At 37.1% G+C, this 24,808-nt stretch overlaps 1 protein-coding gene across 1 annotated transcript; it reads left to right on the top strand.

The window, feature by feature from the left end:
• The first annotated feature begins 746 nt into the window (after positions 1-746).
• On the top strand, positions 747-20,515 carry LOC121400927. The gene is made up of 11 exons (XM_041584875.1): positions 747-765; positions 2,160-2,192; positions 3,583-3,852; positions 6,148-6,450; positions 9,386-9,664; positions 11,155-11,244; positions 12,582-12,635; positions 14,437-14,508; positions 15,099-15,170; positions 17,343-17,444; positions 20,245-20,515. Exons 1-11 carry the CDS (start codon positions 747-749, stop codon positions 20,256-20,258), a joined length of 1,308 nt encoding a protein of 435 aa, XP_041440809.1. The 3' UTR covers positions 20,259-20,515.
• Positions 20,516-24,808: the final 4,293 nt, after the last annotated feature.

The following is a 24,808-nucleotide window of genomic DNA, read 5'->3' as shown; positions in this document are numbered from 1 at the left end:
TGCCTAGTTCTGTAATGGGGTTGCCCAGCTCAGAGGCAGTTAGGTCTTCTAGTTTGGGCAAGTCTATGACCTGCAGATAATCATCGATTTCTGACACTGTGGCATTCAGCTTTGTCGAATAGAGGGCAGTGGGGTATATGTTGTTAATCTGGTCAGGGCATGTGGAGGTTTCTTTGTTGAGCAGTCAGACAATGGAAATTCCTGTTGCAGAGGTATCTTCCCGGGTTAGGTGAGCTAGTAATCTGCCATTTTTGTTTCCATGCTTTTACTTTTGGTAAAGAATGTGTTTCTTTGTGAGTTCTAGCTGGGTGAGGGCTAGGGAGTCTTGGGCCGATCGCCACCTCCGTTTATTTGTTTCGGTAGAGTGGTCTATAAATTCCTGTTCAATCTCTTGCACTTTTTGGAGGAGATCTCTGCACCTATGATATTAGTGAGTGCCTTGATGTTGCTAAAATATTCTTCCCTTATATATGCTTTCAGAGAGTCCCAAACAATATCGGGGCTGGAGGAGTCTGAGTTGGTAGATATAAACTGTTCCAGGCTGTCAAACATGGGGTCAGCTAATGTGGGTGTTTGATCCAGTAGGAGCTAAGTCTCCATGTTCTTTGTGTGGTGGTGGGGGAAGTTGTTAGGATAACCGTCATGGGGGAGTGGTCGGATATGCCCCTAGTAAGGATCTCCACTTTGGGTACCATAGTGTTTAGATCAGGGGTGCCCAGTGCTAGGTCTATTCTGGATAGGCCGTTATGTCCAGCGGAGTAGCAAGTAAATTGCCGGATACCTGGGTTGCGGCTCGCCAAAGATCCACCAGTCCATATGTTGTTGCCCACTTAATGAAGTTCTGCCAGTGGCAGTTGGGGAAGAGTTTTCTATTTTGGGGTCAGTTATGGCGTTGAAATCTCCGTTGAGTATAAGGTGGGCCGTTGGGATCGTAAGTGTTCTACACATTACAGGACCGGACCGTATTCAATGTTTCCAAATGAGCGCATCTCTCCCCAATATGTCCACATCAATGTGGGTGATATTGGGCTGATCCGATCGTGGTTGACCTCGGGGTCATTTTTGACCAGTCTCTCTCCTTTTCTAATCCTATTAATACTATTGCTAAAACCTGTTGCTTCTTCCTCAACAATATAGTCAAGATATGTCCCTTTCTCTCATACATAACAGCCAAAACATGACTCTATGCCCTTATCCAACCGTCTTCCTGACTCCCATCTTTTTCCCCTCCAATTAATCTTAAACTCTTCTATTAGGATCCTCCTGTTCTCTCCTAAGAGGGAATCTGTTCAAACCCAATTAAAATCCTTAGCATGGCTGCATGTTAAGCAAAAGATAGCATATAAAATCATTCTACTAACATTCAAAGCCATTCAGTCCTCTGCTCCTCATTACATTTCTTCACTTGTCTCACTGTAGGTTCCTGGCCATCTCTTCTGCTCCTCTCAGAGCCAGCTTCTTTTCACACCATCCACATCCACTGCCACCTCTCACTTTAAACCTTTATATCTTGCTGCTGTTTACCTCTGGAATTCCATCCCTGAATTCCTCCTTAAGAATTTCTCTCTCAATCTCTTCAAGAAAAAACAAAGAGTCTACCTTTTGAAGCACTAAAATATTAGTGTAGTTATTTTACCTAACGGACAATGCATTTACCTTGTGCACTTTTCCCCTCCAATTTGTGCCTTATGCTAGCCATCCACCCACTTAAACTGTGAGCTTTTCGGGGCAGGGACATTCTGCCACATGCCACACGATTTGTATGGCACCAAGTACCTGTAAGGGTCCACCAACTTCTTGCGTGAAATAACAGTCATCATAATCTGGAAATGAATATGTGAAATAGTGCATGCTTGAAAAAAAATTTAATTGGACAGCATAAGGTAACTAGCGTATTATCTTGATAATTGCATACTTCAACATTTATATGTGTAAAAACCGACCATTGTTTTTGGGCTATTGGTATATACCTTGCCAACATGCCACTGGGTTCATGACTGCAGTTAAAACATGATTTAAATATTCTATGAGCAGATTTGTAAGTCAGCCCTCAATGGAGGTATGGATACAGGCGGGTGCTTAAGATTTAACTCACTTTATATGTAATTTTGAGGTTGCTTTGTATACTTCTGATACATACTCCCATTTTGTGTCTGCAGGGCTTCTAATCAGGCTTGCCATTGTTCGGGCAGGTAAGTAGTAGAACTGAAATTCAGACAGCATAAATTGGTTTGTAGTGATCCCCATTTGAAAGCTGAAAGGGTCAGTAGAAAAAGTAAAATCATTAAAACTATAAAATAATAAACAAATAAGTCCAACTGACAAATTGTTTAGGATTAACCACTCTATAACATACTAAAAACTACCACCCCTTTAATAAGGCTTTTAGGAAATGTAGGCAATCTGTAAATAACAGGGATACGTGGGTTTTTGTTGAAAATATAGGAGGTTAAAAAAAAGATATGGGATCAATGTACGTTCAAAGCTCCCTATTTTGTTTATATTTTAGTACCTGTGTAATAGCATACATTTCCAAAACAAGGATTTTGTTATAGGATTATGAGAATAAAATTGCCAAGCCGTCATACCATGTCAAGGTAAACCTTATATGGTGGTCCTATGGTGGTCCTCCAGTCATATTTTCCATAGATCGGTACCTCCCTGCATGGTTGCATTTCTTGGGAATAATGTCTCATGGCCTTGGCACAGATCTCATAGAATTATGCTTACCCTCTGTAAATTGCATTGGGGAGCGCTCTCCAAGACCAACGCCCATATTAAAGCGGTGGTTCACCTTTACTTTAGCTTTTAGTTTGAATAATGACTAATTTAAGCAACCTTTCAACTGGTCTTCATTTTTTCAATTATTTGCCTTCTTCTTCTGACTCTTTCCAGCATTTAAGTGGGGATCACTGACCCCATCTAAAAACAAATGCTCTGTAAGGTTACAAACGTATTGTTATTGTTACTTTTCATTATTTATCTTTCTATTCATGCCTCTCCTATTCATATTCCAGTCTCTTTTTTTTAAATCAATGGTTGCTAGGGTAATTTGGTTGCTAGGAACCAGATTGCTGAAATTGTAACACAGAGCTGCTGAATAAAAAGTTAAATAACTCAAAAACCCCAAATCATAAAAAAATAAAAAAACAATGGCAAATTGTCTATACACTAAAAGTTAATTTGAAGGTGAAAAACCCCTTTAAAGGCATAAAACCAATATTAAAGGGACAGTTATGAGGTTTCTACAACCACATGGAGGTTTAGACTTCTCTACCTCCTGCAAAATAGAACATTTAAAATGCAGAAAACCAAACAGGGTTGTGGGAGTCGCTGTAAGGGTTGGTAAACTTAATGGACATTTGCTTCAAACATACAGAAAAGGAAGAATTGATCAATGAATATTCTCTGCCCCAATAATTAGAATATATACATTTATACATGTATACATGACTATTATGTATTTCAAATATGTTTGCATTTCTTGTTCAACAGTGATGGGTATGTTTTTGTATGCATTTGATAAGCAAAATAAAAAAAAAATAGGCTTTAATAGAAACATTCCTTTCTTTGTATGTTTAGGTACTATATCTGCTCCGATTCTCACCAAGACCCCTGACTATCCAGTTTATTTAACAGGAGAAGCTGTCACATTGGATTGCACTGTGGATGATCCACGTCACCATAACCAATTTACCTTTTTTCAGAACAATGCCAACCATTTATCACAGAGGAGTTCCACCTACCATATACATAGTCTGCAAGAAATGGCTACGGGAAAGTACACCTGTCAGTACACAGATGGGATATTTACCACACCCATGAGTAACTCCATCATATTATATGTGATTGGTGAGTACATTTTTTAAATGTATTATTTAATTTGGTCTCTGAGTGTTTTTGAAGGGCAAATGCTATATTAGGTATATTAGGTGATCCTGGGTTCTGGTGATAATTAGCCAAACAACCAAACTATTGCTTTGTGAGACTATAATTTTGTAGTTATTGTTGCTTTTTATTACTTGTCTTTCTATTCAGACTCTCTCCAATTCGCTTCTAGTCTCTTATTCAAACCAGTGCCTGGTTACTAGGGTAAACTGGACCCTAGCAACTAGATAGCTGCTGGATTTGCTGAATGAAAACTAAATAATACAAGAAATAAAAAATTAACACAGATCTCATATCTTACAATATGAATGTCTACATCATACTAAAACAAGACACACTGCTGTAGCCTCTTGCTCTTGAGTTTAGTCGATCGCCATGTTTTGCAGTTTACACACTACTCATCAGAGGACTGCATTGGGCCACAGAACCTGTATATATTCCTGTATATATTTTAGTATCAGATCATGCCTCACAATGCAGTAGCCATTAATACATAGATGCATTATGGGTACACTGTAGGAGGCATCAATACTATTCCTAGGGTGTGTTTCAGACACTAGGGGTTTGTTTATTGGGAATGCTTTTTGCTGTTCTTATAACTTGACGGGTGCTATAACTTGAAATTGTGTAACTTTTAGATAAACATTCATTAAACATTTGCAATTGTTTTAAAGTTTTAATTACTATGAAAGTAACATCTCTTCTGTATTTGTACACTTGTAAGGTGGCTGAAGATTGTGTAATGTGGAAAGTGTGGTATATGAGGATGTAAATGTGAAATGTCTGTTATGTATACATGTGGGGGTTTTGAATGTTGAAACATAATTTTTGGGAAAATTGTACTTATACCCCGGCCACCAGAGGGAGCTAGAAGGGGAAAACTATAAAAATGGCCACAGAAGAGTCAGGAGGAGGAGTTTGCATGGGGGTGTGGTCCAGTGCAGAAAATCTGCTGGAGGAGGAGAGCCCAGCCTTGGCGTTCAGGTAACAGGCTTAGCCAGAGACAGGAGATTAATGTGAAATTGTGCATTAGGTGTACAAGATGGAAAGGAAAACTGTAGCAACGGCAGTTAAGAGCCCAAACCAGGAGCTTAGTGGAAGTAGCCTTCCGGTAAATACTCTACCAGTCAATAGTTGTAAGGGAGGGCTATGGGACCGTGGCCATCATGGAAATTCCTGTCTGGAATAGCAAGGGGACACCAATGAGGAGCATCAGGTTGCTGAGGGCAGGTGGGGATATAGAGATCCCGAGGGCGGTGGAACGGAAGCGGCCTATGGTGTTATAGAGGCAATACCACATAAGGATCCTGTGAGTAGGATATGGACAGTGGTCCAGGGAATAATGGTCATTACAGAATGCCCTGAAAAATTTGGATGTATATGTCTGACTTGGATATCCTTGATGTCTGTTGGAAAATAAAACATTCTTGGTTTACTTTTGCCACGGTACATTATGGTAGCCCTGCCTACATATTCAAAATAAAACAGCACGCACTCCTGCGACCATAGCCATGAGCCCTGCCTACATACATACACACTGCTGGTTCTTATTCTTAAAGCAATGTGGAAGAAGCAAGCTCTCCTTCAGGCAGGACTCCAATTCCCACAATGCTTTGCATGTCTCTTAATAATTTATTTATGAGCAGGTTTATGCAGCATAATTTAAATAGTCACAAACTTCAAGGCAGAAAATATTAAGGGACAAACGAATGTTTCATTTATTAGCAACTACATTTACAAATAACACTAAAACCATTTTTAAAAGTGAACTACTTATCACTAGCTTCTATGCCTGAAATTTTTCATTTACTTTAAGAGTTAAACATGGTCTGAGCTGCTGTAAAATAATGGTATCAATTAAAATATTTTTTAAAATATATTTTTATATTTTATATATTTTTAAATTTTGTACAGTGAACAAAAGAGCTTTTGTTTTTTACCATATTTAATACTTTATGGGGTAAAAACATGTAGACACCTTTATAAATAAGGTCTTAAGCTTAAAGTTATAATAAAGCTGATGTCAGTTGTGACAACCCATTTAGCTCCAGCATATACAGTATGGTCCAGATGTACAAACATAGCCAAACATTATATATACTTATTCCACAAAAGGAAGTGGAATAATGTGGTGCCATTCAGTTGGTATAGCTGCAGTGAGAATAATTACACACATACAATGCTCCAGGCAATTGACAGAATGGTCAAACCAGATTGTTGTATATCTAAATTCAGTAATGTATCTTTTTTCCTCAACAGACCGACCACTTGCTCCAAAAATTTTCCTCAGACCTTCTTTAAATACTGGATCTGGGGAGCGCTGGTATATTCAGGGTGAAACTGTAACTGTGATATGTACTTCTCCAGAGCTTAATATGAAAGGAGTCCAATATTATATAAATGGTGAAGTCATCCACACAGCAAATGCCACTGGGAGAGAAGCAACATATCAAATGTTGATATCTAGCAGAAAACTGTCAGTCACATGTATGTACTGGAGAATGGAACTTGGAAGGCAGATTGAGTCACTGATGAGTGATCCTGTAACCCTCAAAATAATGGGTAAGATAATGGGAAATGTTACAACTTTTAAAGAATACTGTACCAAAAGTGTGGGTTCTAAGGATATATATTCTGAGTCAATAACTTTTCTAGCATAAAGCAGATGTTGTAGAATCACCAAAATAGAGACGTGGCCAAGGTGCTCCAGCCCCAGGCCCTCAGCTCAGGAGAGTGGACAATCCAAATACAAAAGCAGCAATTTTTAATAGATCACATGGAAACACTACTATAGAGGAGCCATTGATCTACACTAGTGATGGGCGAATTTGTCCCGTTTCGCTTCACCGGAAAATTTCCAGTGAAATTTGCGAAGTGCATCAATTTTGGCGCCAGCGTTAAAGTCGATGGGTATCCGAATAATGTTGACACGCGCCGGCTTTGATGCAATTTACTTTTCCGATGTGCGTCCAAAATTTTTTGACGCCATCGATTTTCCGCCGGCAAACTTTCGTGGCAGTTTACCAAATTTATTCACTGGTGGTGAAACATGGAGGTTGGCCACGAATTCACGCCTGCCGAATTTATTCGCCCATCACTAATCTACACTGTAAATTCATTAAAGAAGTAGTAAACGTTAACAAAAACTCATGAAAAATCAAGGCTATACTTGGTTTACATTATGTCTAATGTATTCTTTTGCTAATGAAGATTGTTGCACAGTAGAAATTAGATGATGTTCAAGGGATAGAAATAGAGATAGGGGACCTAACTGATGATCAACATGTAGATAAATTAATAAAGAAATCACAAAATGTGTCACTGATCAAACCCTGGAATGTTATGGGGTATTACACAAATATCCTTAACAACTAGAGAGAAAAAATTCCCATTTACCTGCTTTGCAAACGCACACTATATGGTAGGAACCCCATGGTTACATTTGGAATACAACAGTTACAGTCCTCAGTAGCAAGTTGCTCAGTTAAAGTTCAAGCTTCATAGTCCCAGGGAGAGGAATGTGTATCACAGGCCATGAAAGTAGGTGATAATATTTGCACAATAAAGGGCATATTTAATAAACTTGAAAAAAGTCTATTGCAATGAAATGAAAGCAACAATTCTCACATAAACAGTGCAGTTCTTGTGATAAAAGTTTCTGCAGTAGAAGAAATGAAAGAGAGGGAAAGACAGCTAATGCAAAGACAAGATACAGCTTGTGATACCCATAGGCAGTAGGAGCCTTGCAGGGACAGCTGACTACTAAACATCCCCAGGAACAGAAATGCAATATCAGGCGCTACCTCTGTCTATCCCGTTTCCTCTTTTGGATGAGAGTTTCAGCAGCTAAAGTAGCCATTTCCAAATGCCCACCATTTACAGGCCACATATTACCCAGTTTTGCATGTTTAAAGGAGATCTAAAGATGTAAGCTTTAAAAAGAAGGTTAGAAGTGCTACACATTAGGGCACGTGTACGTCTGCAGTGCAGTGAGTAAAATACAAGTTTGAGAACAATCACAGAGCACAAATATACAGAAGTACCTTAATGAAAGTGATTTTACGTACAACTGCACCTGCAGATATTCATGAGCCCTATTATGTTTTGGGTTCTGTACATGCCCAAGATAATTACAGCCCTTTAACAGGAACAAAGATGCCCCTTGTAGCTCCCAAGTTCTTCTCTGCTGATTTATTGCACATGCTCTGTGCTGCTGTTAGTTACTGATCTTAAAGTGGACCTGTCACCCAGTCATAAAAAGCTGTATAATAAAAGTCCTTTTCAAATTAAACACAAAATCCAAATTCTTTTTTTTTAATAAAGCATTCATAGCTGTTGTAAACTCATTTAAAAATCTCAGCTGTCAATCAAATATTCGCTGCCCCTCCTCTATGCCTTAGGCATAGAGGCGGGGCAAGCAATTACTTTCACTTTCCATTCAGCACTTCCTAGATGTCACTGCTCTCCCCACATTCCCCCTGTTCTCTTAACCGTTTAATTGTGTAACCAGTGCATGGGGATGGACATTGGGTCCCCCATTCTGGTGCACAAACAAGATTCTGAGATGATGCAAGGCTTGTCTTAATAACACTGTCCACAAAATGGCTCCTGTTCGCTTTTTATAATTATGAATTCCCAGACTGAAGGAAATAAGATTCAAATAATGTATATAGTATAATTCAAGTTCATTTTGCTTGACTAATGTGATAAAATAGGATTTGGAATAATTTTTTTTGGGTGACGGGTCCCCTTTTACGGACTTATGCACAGTATACTGTATATATATATATATATATATATATATATATATATATATATATATATATATATATATATATATATATATATATATTATATATATATATATATATATATATAATATATATATATATATATATATATATATATATGTGTGTGTGTGTGTGTGTGTGTGTGGCATGTAAGGGCTGCACACCCTAGAAGTTTTACGAGACCTGGGTGCACATGCATTAAAAATTCATAAAGGTTAGTAGGTGATGGCACTCACAGGATTTTACAAAAAAGACCAGTGGAGATAAAAAAGAAAAAGTTTATTAATCCAACGTTTCGGTCCCACACAAGGACCTTTTTCCTTGGAAATGGGGACAACTGATCCAGCAGCCAAACAACTATTGCTTTGTCAAAAATTTTGTAGTTATTGTTACTTTCTGTTACTTATATATACTTCTATTCAGGCTCTCTCCTATTCGCCTTCTAGTGTCTCATTCAAACCAGTGCCTGGTTGCTAGGGTAAACTGACCCTAACTTCAGGGACATGTCATTCAACTCTAAGTTATCATTTCTATGATACTCTAGCCCTCAATGCTGGAGTAATTTATTGTTCTTTTGTTCAATTGTATCCACTATGTCACACTCTCCTTCATGCATACATTTGTTCTTCCAAATAGGCTACATTGAAGCAATGTACTATATCATCAACAAAAAGTAAGTTGTTATAACTATATTCATTATGTTTTAGATTACCCTCCATCTCCCTCTATATCTCGGAGGCCCTCACACTCAGTGTATACCATGGATGAGCCCATAATTGTGATGTGTACCCCTCCACAATCCTATACAGTGAAAGGGATTCGTTATTACAAAGAGGAAAAAGAAATCTATGTTACAAATGCACCACAAACCTCTTATCGTGTTCCAAGAAATGCTTCTGGGAATTATACATGTGGGTACTGGATAGAGATAGAAGGAAGACAAATACTGTCATATTTAAGTCAAAACATTAATGTGAGGAGGATAGGTAAGTTTCTGTATCATCAGTCATCTTATAATTAATAAATCTCAAATTAAAATTACCTGAATAATGATCTTTTATATATGTAACAGGTTTTAGGAAATTAGGTGCTTGTGAATATCTTGTCCTGATACCTCTGTTACTTAACTCGCTTAACTGTTGACGGAAGGGTTAACCACACTATATTTGAACCATAACAGAACAGATTCTTCAAATAACTTGTGTGCCAGTGGTTTTTTAATTAATGAATTTCTTTATTGGACAAATGATACACAATTTAGAATGGTGGGTGTTGACTTTCATGGTACAATATCAAATCAGTAAATGCTTCAAATATTTCTCAATCAGTTCACAGTTCCCAGCTAGTGAAGGCAAACAGAATGTAAGCTTTCTCCAAAGGCTCCATCCTCATAGGCCCCCTCAGGTGGAAAAAAATCCTTCCTGGCAAGATTGGACCAGTCTCTGGATCAACTTAAAGAGATACTGACACCAGAAATTAAACAGTTTTTTACATCTATCATAATATTGCCTTTGAAAGCTACTTATAACTTTGCCATAAAGTATTTGTACAATGATTTTACATTACCTGTCTGATGTCCCATGTTCCTGTATGAGGGGGCTGCCATATTTGTACAGCAGGAGTCTGTTAGCATAAGAGAATTTAACTGACAGGCTGAGAAGGGACAGTCAGGTTGGCAAAACAGTCAGGTTTAGAAACTTCAACTAACAATTGCTTACAAAAGCAAATCTCTCAGCAAAAAAACGATCAGCATGACCCATAGGTATCTTTTAATGCACATTCATATTTTGAAAAGTTTTATAGTATCAGTATCACTTTAAGCAAAGCCATTTTATGCTCCTGCTAAATGGGCAGCTAGAACATTATGCGGCAACTGAGGTATAGTAGTAACAAAGAAATTACCGCACATGCTTCTCCATAGGCTTGGCTAACTTTTTTTGATCAAAGGATATTCCTTCGATCGTTGAATTAAAATCCTTCGAATCGTTCGATTCGAAGGATTTTATCGTTCGATCGAAGGAATAATCCTTAGATCGTTCGATCGAACTATCTGCGCTAACTCCGACTTCGATATTCGAAGTCGAAGGATTTTAATTCCTAGTCGAATATCGAGGGTTAATTAAACCTCGATATTCGACCCTTAGTGAATCGGCCCCTACATGCTGCATCCAACAAGATAAAATCTGATGACGTCCACAAGACTTTCTTTAAAAAAAATATTCATTGCTGGATGTACAGTAGATGCATACATAAAACACACTATTCAACTTTGGGCCTAGTTTAATGCCATTGGAAAATGTTATTTTATGGTTTATCATGTGAAAACCTTTGGTTATGATTCAGTTTCAAGAGAAAAAAAAATTCTCCTAATTGAGTACCAGTTTTTCCCAGACTGCAACAGAAGTTCTTGTGATAAACTTATTTTCTCATTGAATTACATTGTACTTACTGTTTTAACATTCCCCTTTTGTTCCAGTCCCTGCTTCAGGTTTTTCTACATCTTTGAATCCGGCCCAATTTGTAGAATCTGACATCTCCCAATCTTCAGCCTGTTCTACACCAGCAGGTACATCATTTATTGAAAGGTTAGGCCAGAAAAGCTTTCTACGTGATATAGGGGGCACATTTACTTAGCTCGAGTGAATGAATAGAATCAAAAAATTCTTTGAATTTCGAACGTTTTTTTTTGGCTACTTCGACCATCGAATTGGCTACTTCGACCTTCGACTTCGAATTGAACGATTCGAACTAAAAATTGTTTGACTATTCGACCATTCGATAGTTGAAGTACTGTCTCTTTATAAAAAAACTTCGACCCCCTACTTCGCCAACTAAAACCTACCGAGCATCAATGTTAGCCTATGGGGAAGGTCCCCATAGGCTTTCTAGCAAATTTCTGATCGAAGGAATTTCGTTTGATCGATGGATTAAAATCCTTCGAATCATTCGATTAGAAGGATTTAATCTTTCGATCGAACGATTATTCCTTCAATCTTTCGATCGAACGAATAGCTGTAAATCCGTTGACTTCGATATTCGAAGTCGAAGGATTTAACTTCGATAGTCGAATATCGAGGGTTAATTAACCCTCGATATTCGACCATTAGTAAATGTGCCCCTAAGTGTTGTAGAGCACAAGCAAGACCTACTATCAGAACTGTTGCAGCACTTCCCAGATAGGAAAGGTTGTTTTAAATACTGGATAGCTCTTAAATATTTTTTATTATTTGGTAGGATTTAGAGAGTTTCATTGTGGATACAATATTTATTATTTGTCAAATAAATGTATCTAATGTTGTACACATTTTAAAATGAATTATTAGAAGGATATTTAGGTACCTGCTGGCGCCATCTGCTTTTGTATATATGTTCTATGTCAGCATATTAACAGTATATTTACATTTATCCAACTGCCATTCATGATAAAAGAGAGTTTAGGAGAGTTAAGTTGTGAAATAAACATTGTTTATTATTGGATTCAGTTTAAGTGCAGTTGTCTTGTTTGCTGATTTGTATCATTATTTTGTATTTGTTTATTATCAAAATCTGTGAGGTAGAGGGTATTTTGAACCTCCCAACGCCTTGAACTGTGCTGCTATCTCATGCTGGAGAGTAAAAACAGACAGATACAAAAGAATATGGATTCTGCATTTTCATGCAGTTCCCAGTGATAACTGATGCCAGTGCTAACTTCTTACTGAAAAAGTTTGCTCCAAGAGATTTCAACACCTTCAATTACTTCTTATAAGCGTGCAATTAAAATTCGCAATGGAGAAATAAAATTTGCAAAACAGTTTAAGGAAGAATATTGCATTGTGAGAATTTTTATTCTTATTGGTGCAAATTGTTTTTCTCTTTGCGACTTTTATTAAATACCCCATAAACTTATTTATTTTTTTACAGGGCCTTTAATAGCAACACTGACCACATCTGGTGTTCTGCCTCCATCCTTTACAGGTAATATCAATAAAAAGAATAACATATAGTGTAATGTAGAGATTATTTAAATATTGTTTTGCCTTCTTCACTCAGCCAAACAACCACATTGATACAACTTATTCCTGTGGGACATCCTTACTAGGAAGAACATAGAGCAGCTATTCCTTTACATTTAATTTGACCACAATAACAGCTAAACCCTCCTAGTCTTCAATTACGTTTAGAAGAAAAATCTATTACCGATACAAACTGGTCCATTATCCTCTCAGATTACAGACAATTTAACAGAAATAAATATCCTTGCCAGATGCAGGCACAATAGTTTTCTTGTATATTTTACTATCAATAACTAGGGCTTCCTGGTATGAAAAAATACTTACCAACTGGCAAGTAGGTAAACCTAAACTCCAAGGAGGCATTATTGTTTCTTATTAAGTAAAAAAAAAAGTGTATTTTGTCAATGTTTCTATGAAAAGAAGCAGATTTCACTATGTGCCTTGATCCAGACCATCAGTAGAATCGTCATAGAAGGCAGCTACTTTCTTTCTTTCTCCTGAGGACAAAACATTATGCAACACTTTGGGGCAGATGCATCAAGGGTCGAATATCGAGGGTTAATGAACCCTCGATATTCGACTGGGGAATGAAAATCCTTCGACTTCGAATATCGAAGTCGAAGGATTTTGCGCAAATACTTCGATCAAACGTCGAAGGAATAATCGTTCGATCGAACGATTAAATCCTTAGAATCGAACGATTCGAAGGATTTTAATCCAACGATAGAAGGATTATCATTCGACCAAAAAAAGTTAGGCAAGCCAATGGGGACCTTCCCCATAGACTAACATTGGGTTCGGTAGCTTTTAGGTGGCGAACTAGGGGGTCGAGTTTTTTCTTAAAGAGACAGTACTTCGACTATCGAATAGTCGAACGATTTTTAGTTCGAATCGTTCGAGTCGAAGTCGAAGTCGTAGTCGAAGGTCGAAGTAGCCCATTCGATGGTCGAAGTAGCCAAAAAAAACTTCGAAATTCGAAGTTTTTTTTCTTCTATTCCTTCACTCGAAGTTAATAAATTGGCCCCTTTATGTGGAGGTAGGTCTCCAGTTTTTTTTACTTAGAAATCCGGTTCTAAAGAAGATGGGCTTAAATCAACTAATCAAAACCAAAATAATGAAAATAATACCATACCTCAAAAGTTAGTACAGTGTGTATTATGTAATAGTAAACATGTAGGCAGAAAAAAAATAAAATTTGCACCAAGAAAATACATACAAAATAGAATGAAACGTCATTATAGTTATGTGTAGGGTTACGTATATGAATTAAAGTGGGTCTGTGCACATTCTTAGAACCACTTCAATAGTCAAAAGCATAGATTGGTCTTTGAATTAACCTATGCAAAAAGGATTTTACACATTTTCACATGTAAGCAAAATACTTTTTCTCGTGAAAGGTCTGAAATTTGATGTAACCATTTCCCTATTCCTCTCTCGAAATCCTTGCCTGACAATGGATTTTAGAAAAAACAGAAGAAGAAGGTTTTGTGGTGGCTGATTGGAACAAACAGTCAATCACATTGTCAGTGTCAGATAGAATAACTGTTAGTACATAATGCCTGGCTTGTAGATATGAGAAGAAATCCCAAGCTATTAAGGGATATTGTTCTTTGAGGTCTGAGAGTGAATAAAGAATTGTGGAGGTGTCTCACCTGTGTAAACCCCTGTGCCGCCCAAGTAATCAACTTGATAACAGGAAATAAAGTGATGACCATTCACTGTACTGATAAAATATCTCCCTTATGTTTCTATGCTTACTGCAGCTCCTTCAACATCTAGGACTACTGCACGTCTTCAAAGTACTCCTGGCACCCAGTCTACTGCTACATCCCAAGGTACTTGTCAAAGGACACCAAACACACTTTAAGCATCACATACTGTATATTCTAGAATAAATGGGAATGTTTAAGTTACCTTCTCAATTGTTTCAAAACCCATTCAAATCTTTGAAGGAACAGTAAAACAACAAAGCTGTTCTCTACTAGTACAAACAAAGTACTTTAGCTTGGTATTATAGTCTCAAACCCACACAATTGCATAATTAGAATATGTATTAGAGCCCAGTTTAAGGAATATTGCTGTTTTTAAAAACTTGTTGTCATGACTTGTATATTACTTGAGTTATATGACTATTAGTACCCTCCCCTGTTTTCTGTATCTCCCTTGTTTATTTTTTGTTTTTTTCAAAACTGAAAATATAGAATATACAAAACGTCTTTGTTATTATGGGGTATACCTCCTATGATTTAGAGCTGCATGTAGCAAGATTTTACAGGGCTGGCCTTCTTAAAGAGTATTTTTGCTTTGCTTTAAGTGTGCACTTTTAGGAATTAAAATCTGTTAAAAGGAAATAAAGTGCTGACCATTCACCATACTGATATAACGCATGTATAATATTTCCCTTTTGCTTCTGTGCTTACTGCAGCTCCCTCTACATTTAGGACTACTTCACATCCTCAAAGTACAACTGGCACCCAGTCCAGTGCTTCTCCAAAAGGTATTTATCAATGGGCACCATGACACACACATTTTTTTACTTTAAGCATCACACATATTCTAACTAGGAAGTGAGTTTTTAGGGGACATTTTTAACAGCTTCAAACCAATTTAAATCTTTATTATTATGGGGTATACCTCCTATGATTTAGTGCTGCATATAATGCAATCTTACAAGGCTTCCCTGTCGTTTTAATTTTTCTTTGCTACGAATCTAAACTGGTTGTATTCGAGGGCAAAGCATTTGCATTAATCTAAGAGGCAGTTTTATCAAGGGTCGAATAAACTTATATGCTGAACTCGAAATTCGACCAATCCAATTTTATTTACGAAATCGAATTTTCACAATTCCGGTGAATAGGATCAACCTGAAAACTCGAATTGAATTTGAATCAGATTCGATTAAAATTTTTCGATCTCGATTAGAGTTTTTTCTGCGCAAAAAACACGAATGTCAGGAAGACTGCAAACAACTCCAAATTGATCCCAGGACATTTTCCATAGGCTAAAACAGCAATTCAGCAAGTTTTAGGTTGCAAATAGTCAAAATTCAAATTCTTAAAGGACAGTGTATGATAAATCTTGAAAATCTGATTCGAATTTTTTTTAAAAAAAATCGAATCGAAATTTTAACAATCCCCTATTGGAATTTGAGTTTTGGCCATAAAAAAAAACTCTAAGGGGCACATTTACATAGGGTCGAATATCGAGGGTTAATTATCATACACTGGCTCTTTAAGAATTTGAATTCGACTATTTGCAACCTAAAACTTGCTGAATTGCTGTTTTAGCCTATGGAAAATGTCCTTGGATCAATTTGGAGTTGTTAGCCCATGGGGATCTTCCCCATAGTCTTACATTGAGGTTCGGTAGGTTTTAGGTGGCGAAGTAGGGGGGTCAAAGTTTTTTTTAAAGAGGCAGTACTTCGACTATCGAATGGTTGAATAGTCAAACGATTTATAGTTCGAATCATTCGATTCGAAGTCGTAGTCGAAGGTTGAAGTAGCCTATTCGATTGTCGAAGTAGCCAAAAAAACACTTCGAAATTCGAAGTTTTTTTTATGCTATTCCTTCACTCAAGCTAAGTAAATGTGCCCCTAAAAGTTGAATTTAAGAAATGTAAATTCAAAATTCGGATTTTCACTTCGACCCTTGATAAATATGCACCTTAATGTCAAGCAACACTGAATCGAATAATTAAGAACTGATAATAAATAAAAAAATTTAATTTTTTTTTTATCTCAGACGTTTCGTCTGCATCTGTGGACCCCTTGAAAGGTTCAGTTATGTCTTATTCTGTCTATATGCCATCCACACCTGTACAGGTGTACACCCCATTTAACATGACAAACCCTAATCAGCAGTGGTGCAGCCAATTCTTATTCAAGAGAAATAGGAAAGATTGCACAGATGTGCAAAGTTGATAGACACCTGTTCCTATGAAGATAGATTTAAGGCTGTAGTTGCTGCCAAAGGTGCATCTATCAAATACTGAATTTTTTTTTTTATTGTAACTAATTTAAATAATTTGTAGAGATCTTTTTCTTTGACGTGAAAAAATCCATTACTCTTGATCAGTTTCAAAAAAACGAATTTAAATCCACTACATTCAATGTTCTATGACACAAAACATGACAGCTTTGCAAAGGAATAATATTTCTTATAGGATTTTAGCTAATTTTGGGGCAAATTTACATAGGGTCGAATATCGAGGGTTAATTAACCCTCGATATTCGACTGCCGAATGTAAATCCTTCGACTTCGAATATCGAAGTCGAAGGATTTACCACATTTCCTACGATCGTACGATAGGAGGAAAAATCGAACAATTCGAAGGATTTTAATCCATTGATCGAAGGCTTTTCCTTCGATCAGAAAATTGTTAGGAAGCCTATGGGGACCTTCCCCATAGGCTAACATTGGCCTCGGTAGGTTTTACTTGCCAAAGTAGGGGGTTGAAGTTTTTTTTAAAGAGACAGTACTTCGACTATCCAATGGTCGAATAGTCGAACGATCTTTAGTTCAAATCATTCGATTCGAAGTCGAAGTCGTAGTCGAAGGTCGAAATAGCCAATTCAAAGTTTTTTTTTATTCTATTCCTTCACTCGAACTAAGTAAATGGGCCCCTTTATGTTTGTATTTTATTGTTACTTAACTACATATTCTTATTCAGGTGATATTACTATACCTTTATGGAGTTATGGTATCGGTGGTGGATTAATATTGATACTAATATGTGTGGTCATCCTTTTGAGAACTCATGCCTGCTGCAGAGGTATGTTTCATGTTTCTTTATGTTCCTCATTTTTTAGGACTCCGCTTTTACCTAAATGGCCAGCTGCGCAGGGACATACATTTGTAGTTCCTGATTAAAGGACAAGGAAAGTAAACATAGACTAGAACTATGCAGCAAAGTCACTTTAAAAGTAACTGAATAAACTTACTGCCAACATTCTTCTAACAGTCACTGATCACTTCAAAGTACCTCTGTGACCATATAAGTATAAATGTCGCCAAGCAATTTACTTGTTCAATATAATTCCCAGTCTCGACAGGTGCATGTTTTGGTTGATGACATGCAGATCACCTGATATGTCTTCTTGCAGTCTAAAGCAACAATGCATCATGCTTCAGTGGAGGCATTAAGTCCCTTATACTGTACTTCCCTCAAACTAGTTCTTTGGTAGCCAGTGGCAAACTCTGGTACATGCACAATTATGGTGAGGCTACAGGGATGAAAGACGGGGACTGCAAATTATTCAAAATGAGTTCACGTTCTTCTGGTGAAAATTGCAAGGGATCAACACAAAAAAGGTAGCATACAGTATATGTGCTATTAAGTAAATATTTTTAAATACTACATTAATTTTTACAGTCAAAACACTAAGGGGCAGATTTATCAAGGGTCACATAGTAAATTAGAATTTTCGAGTTTAAAAATTCACACATTCGAATTTTAATCCCCCTATTTGAATGCAAATTGGAATGTGAGCTTTATCAAACCTCAACCACAGAAACAGTCCTAATTCGAATATTTGCCACCTGAAACCTGCAGAGTTCATGTACAAGTCATTGGCAGAGGTCCGTTGAGCCATTTGGAGATATTAATAGCCTTCTTGACATTCAACGTTTTTTTTTGGAGAAAAACTCGATTCATACGAGTATTAGACATTCAAATTTTTTCTTAAATAACCTCCCAGTCGAATTGTGAGTAGATTCGAATTTAAAAAAATTCACATGAATTCTAAATTCAACCTTTGATAAATGGGGCTCCCAGTATTTATCTCAGTCTACTTTTGTGGACTTCAGAATGCCACAAATGTGCAAATGTCTTTTAATTATCCCAGTAATTGTACTTTTGTCAATGGAAGGCACACCCTTGATAAGATAATGCAAGTATTACCCAGTTTCCTTCAGGAATCTGGAACTGCACAAGGTTTATTAAGTAGCTACTTTAAGGTTAATTTAGAGAAAAATGTTGGGCTCAGATCACCATGTTTTTCCACAAAGCAGTGCTTTATTCCTACACCTTTGCACATTCTGAACTGCACTGAAGTGCCTAGTGAGAGTGCAGGGGAACTGCAGAAGGGACACTATGTGCCTTCCATTTCCCACCCCACTTCCTGGTTCGCGCATATTTAAGTTGTATTGTCACAGTCAGGCGGTTAATTGATTCTTGCCTGTTATTTGCTTATTATATCAGGGAGACCTCACAGGCCCACTGTACACGATTACTAATATTAAGGAAAGCTGTGGCCAACCTTCACTCCACACACTTCTCTCAGTGCTATTTATTTTAATGCTCTGGGGGGTAAAATGGGTTCATGGTTTTGGTTCAAATTCGGGGAGGCAGTCATTTAGTTCATTCATCTCCACAGTCCTGTGAATTAGAATTTTTAGGGTGGAAGTAATTCCAGGGTTCCCTTGCACTTGTGCACAATTTATCAGAGCAGACTAGTGGGGGTGCATTGAACACATAAGTGAAAGTTTGGGAGCAAGTAGGTTTTATGTTTGACGTCTACACATCTTTTAATGAACAAGTAAATATTGTGTTTATTCCTCAGGAAAGAAGCATCACGATAAACCAAAACCAAATCAATTTGTAAGTCACATCTAAATCAACTGCCATTTGAAAAATCATTTTTACAACTGCTCAGTCTGTTCGGTGCAAAAATATAACACGTGTATTAACTGTGAGATATGGGACAATTTGAATCAAATTAGGAGATGTCTTTCTCATATTATTGAATCTGGCCCATTATCTTGTATTCCTAGGTTATTAAAGGTCCTGTAGTAATTTGGTCCCACATATGAGTGAGCAACTCCTTTTAGTAGGGATGTACCTCTCCTTCTCTCTCCTTTCTCACGTTGTGTTGTATCCAAACTCAGAGTGGGAAAACATAGTCCCCTTCCCAGCTACTAACTAACACACAGACTGGTAAATGATGTTTAATTAACCCACCTGAGCACAAAAAAACTGGCCTGGCTACATGGAACCATTCTGACAAAAACCTGGGGCAGATAGAAATTTGCCTGGTATTTTGTCATCCTATTACACTTCATTGCTGTATAACTGCAAATCTATGGCAGTGAACTGTCTGCCTCTGGTCCTATAACCTGAAATCAGTTAAATAAAATATTTACAATTTTGTTACAAAGGTCATTGATAGTGAGTATGTGCACATGAATATCAGAGCTGTCAACCAACCCCATGTAGATAATGATACACTACAGACCTTTCTGAGACCTTATTTCATGTTGTCATTTAGTGTGAATAGAAATTCAGGCCTTAATAAAACAGCACTGGATCATTACCCTCATTATATTGGGTGGGTTGTCAGTTCTGGGGCATTGTTACTGAACATTGGTGGAAGTGAGAGCATGTGAGGATTATCTAAAGTGTGTGTGCGCCAACCTTCTTTATGAATTTATATTTCTGAGGAATAGGTTTGATGGTATCACTGTAAGGAAATGCAGTCTTTCCAGGCTGGCCATTGACTATTAAAAATAAAGTACTCATCCCATGAAAATCATCATTAAAATAACACGCTCTTTCTTTCCTCTCTCATTATCAGTGGACAAACAATAATTCTACTGGCATGGAAAGTGAAATATCAGGAAAGAATTCAGCACTGTTAGTCATGCCTGCGCTGGACCAAGATACAAATGACAAATTACATGTTTATTGTGAAATTGAAATAACTTCTAATCCACTTGCACACAAGAAGCCAACATCATCTCCAAAACCTAAACCTGCCATGCCTCCCACAATCCCACCATCACAATGTGATGCTTTATTACATTCAACGGTTCAGAAAATGAATCCTATTTATCAGTGTTCAACCTAAAGGTGGCCATACACGGGCCGATAAAAGCTGCCGACAGACCAAGTCGGCAGCTTATTGGCCCGTGTATGGGGGCCCCCGACGGGCTTCCCCGATCGAGATCTGGCCGAAAGTCGGCCAGATCTCGATCGGATGGGGTTAAAAATCCCGTCGGATCGCGGCCGCATCTGTTCGTTGATGCGGTCCCGCGATCCGACCGCCCGTTTGGCGAACGCTAGGATCCGATCGTTGGGCCCTAGGGCCCACGATCGGATCAGCCCGATATTGCCCACCTCAAGGTGGGCATATCGGAGGGAGATCCGCTCGTTTGGCGACATCGCCAAACGAGCGGATCTATCCGTGTATGGCCACCTTAAGGTAACATCTACTCCACGACCAGGACTTGCTCATGTTAAACTTGCCAAACAACAGGCACCACACTCCGATGCTTTGTTATATTCCTCTGTTATGGAAATGAACCCCCTTTATGCATGCTCACCCTTAAAGTAAAGCTCAGGTCCATCAATAAATATTCTTCAGCTCAGACAACCCCTTTGTCATTCACAGTTTTGATCGGTTTTGATATTATGCCAACTGTACTGTTTTTATTGCAGTGCCACCTAACTTTTCCTTTCCCATTCTGTTAGACCTAGTCAATTCTTCTGTACCGAGATAATCTTTGGAAGTCTTTAACCCCATTTGGCATCTGGATAGTGCTTCTGCTCTTCAAGATAATTCCATTTTGGGTGGCATTAAGGCTTTTTCTATAGCTCCTATTTGCTTTGTGCTTTTCTACCAGTTTCCCTGATTACTTTAGGGCTGTTGCACATCAGATGACTCAAACAAGTGCTCCCTTGAACACCACACTGGGACATGCACTTTCAGGAATTGTGCTTTCAGGAATTTAGGCACAGTGCATTTCAGCTACTTAAAAATGCTTTAAAAGCACATTAACCACCACAGTATGTTATTGTCCTTTTCATGTTGTATTACAAATAAGTACTAATGGTATGGAATCTGTTATTCGGAAACCCGTTATCCAGAAAGCTCCGAATTACAGAAAGGCTGTCTCCCATAGGCTACATTTTATCCAAAAAATCCAAATTTTTTTTTAAAAAATTCCTTTTTCTCTGTAATAATAAAACAGTGCCTTGTACTTGATCAAAACTAAGATATAATTAATCCTTATTGGAAGCAAAACCAGCCTATTGGGTTTATTTAATGTTTAAATTATTTTCTACTAGACTTAAGGTATGAAGATCCAAATTATGGAAAGATCCATTATCGGGAAAACCCCAGGTCCCAAGCATTCTGGATAACAAGTCCCATACCTGTACTAATTTTAATTGCTTTATAAGAAGGATTTACTGTAAGGGCAAAGACGGACTTAGCGGGTTGTCACCCAAACAAGAAGGGATTTTCCAAAGTCAGAACATTGAATGTAAAGTGTAATGATTCCTATTCTTCTACATTACAAGGTATTTTTGAACATGGGAGAGGCAATCTCCTAATTGTGACAAGGCTGGAAAGCAACACAAAAACTGGTTTATCGCCAATGGACTTTTGGAACCCTGGGCTTTCAACCTCAGCAGAGACTGTAGGACTGGGTGCACCAAATAAATGGGGTTTGAAAACCAAGATCCTGGTACAAGCAGTAGTTTGGCGCTGGTATCAAAAGTCCACAATCAAGGATACAGCAATAAGCAAGCAGACAACAAGAAACATCTGGTATACAGGCAGGGTAAAACAAAGCAGGCAATCAAATAGGTAAGCTCTTACACGCACACCAATAACTAATGCCTTGCCTGGGCACAAGAGCAAATTTGGGGCAGGTTATATTAGGTATATACAGTAGTAAGCTTGCATAAGCAATATCACTACTAAGAGGAAATTATGACATACCAGATTCCAAAATGGCCAGTAATACATTTTGCCTTGCTCATGATCAGTTCTAAAAATTGCCACAAACAGGATGTAAAAACTAAACAGAAGGTATAAGAAACAGTCCCCTGGGAAGGCTAACATTTTAGTAGCTCAGCCCCGTGAAATTAGACAGCAAATACGTTTAACCTACTGACATTTTGCATACCAACTCTGTTGGTTGCTCTTGGCTATTTAATTATTTTTATTATCCTTTATTTATATAATTGTGGCATATTACCGGTACTCAGACATTAACAGAGATTACTCATCATTCTATATGGATTTAATGTGACTAACTCAAATTAACTGAACTTGTATGTGTTTAAGAATGACACCAAGCAGATCAATATAAGAATTGATTTGCACTTACAAGCGTTGAGTTTCTATTGGACTAACTTAAAGAAATTTTACTTGCACATGATGGGAATGACAAAGTAGATCAACATGAGAAATGTTGGATGGATTGCACAATATGAACTGGATCTTCACTATTATGCGATGTGATTTTGGGGATTTTTTTGCACATGGGAAGGTATTTTATTGTGATGTTTTTAAATCTTTTTATCATTGAGAAAGGTCCTACCAAATGTTGGACAAAATAAACAAATTCTCAATTTCACATTATAATCCAGGAGAGAGTGAGTCTTTTCTATTATATATATATATATATATATATATATATATATATATATATATATATAATATCAAAACAGGGGGGTTGTGGGAGCACTCTAAAGGCTTTAAAGTATATATAAGTATAATAAATGCTATTGCATATGTACCCAAAACAGGGGTTATTTTGTTACAAAGTTATGATCATAAAATTGATAAGCCACCATACCACGTCAAGGTAAACCCCGAATGGCGGTCCCTAACTTGTTTTATATTTTATGTGCATTTTAGCATTACCTGTAATCAATGTCCGTTGAACGCTGTTTTTTCACTAAGGGCTAAGTGAAAAAACAGCGTTCAATGGACATTGATTACAGGTAATGCTAAAATGCACATAAATTATAAAACAAGTTAGGGACCGCCATTCGGGGTTTACCTTGACGTGGTATGGTGGCTTATCAATTTTATGATCATAACTTTGTAACAAAATAACCCCTGTTTTGGGTACATATGCAATAGCATTTATTATACTTATATATATATACTTTAAAGCCTTTAGAGTGCTCCCACAACCCCCCTGTTTTGATATTGTATATATATATATATATATATATATATATATATATATATATATATATATATATATATATATATATATATATATAGGTATGGGATCTGTTATCCAGAATGCTCGGGACCTGGGGTTTTCCGGATCTTTCTGTAATTTGGGTCTTCATGCCTTATGTCTACTAGAAATTCATTTAAACATTAAATAAACCCAATTGGCTGGCTTTGCTTCCAATAAGGATTAATTATATCTTAGTTGGGATCAAGCACAAGCTACGGTTTTATTATTACAGAGAAAAAGGAAATCATTTTTAAAAATTTGGATTATTTGGATAAAATGGAGTCTATGGGATACAGTCATTCCGTAATTCGGAGCTTTCTGGATATCGGGTTTCCGGATAAGGGATCCTATACCTGTATATATATATATATATATATATATATATATATATATATATATATATATATATATATATATATAGTGTGTATATATATATATATATATATATATATATATATATATATATACAGTATGTATATATATATATATATATATATATATACAGTATATATACAGTATATATATATATATATAAATATATATAAAGTTCCTGTGGGGCCGCACTCCGCTAAACTGTTTCAAAGTCGGGTGCAAGGTAAAAAAGATTACATACTGTAGAAAAGACCAGCAACACCGATATATTTTGTGCAAAAATTCAAGTGTATTGAAAATGCATGTACAGCCAACGTGACGTTTCGGTCCTCTCAGGGACCTTTCTCAAGGCAACCATGCCTGTATCACCAAACAATTTAAATACCCCAACCCCCTTGTCAATAGGAAATGACATCATCACATAAAAGTGCTGTAACAATATATATATATATATTTACACGACACTTGCTCATAGCCACAAAGTAAAGAAAGAACGAAGACTAATGGGCTTGTTTACAAGCACATATATCATTTCTTCAGACAACACTCCTTGAAAAACGCCTTGGATTGAAACAAATTGGGGTCTGTTACTAAGGGAGCAATTCCCTATGTGAGCTGTACTCTATCTCACTAATAACAATATGTATGTACTTGTTCTGCAAGTTTATCTGAAGTGAACATATATGTAAAAGGAAATTATCCAGTTTACAACATTTGTTGTCTGTCCCTTTGCTGGAAAAATAATATTTTTTTTGTTTTTTAGCTTTTTCTGAGTCCCTG

The sequence above is a fragment of the Xenopus laevis genome, chromosome 1L (assembly GCF_017654675.1).
Source record: "Xenopus laevis strain J_2021 chromosome 1L, Xenopus_laevis_v10.1, whole genome shotgun sequence".
Classification (NCBI taxonomy): Eukaryota; Metazoa; Chordata; class Amphibia; order Anura; family Pipidae; genus Xenopus; species Xenopus laevis.
The sequence above is the reverse complement of the archived record's forward strand: the minus strand, read 5'-3'. Positions and strand labels throughout refer to the sequence as shown.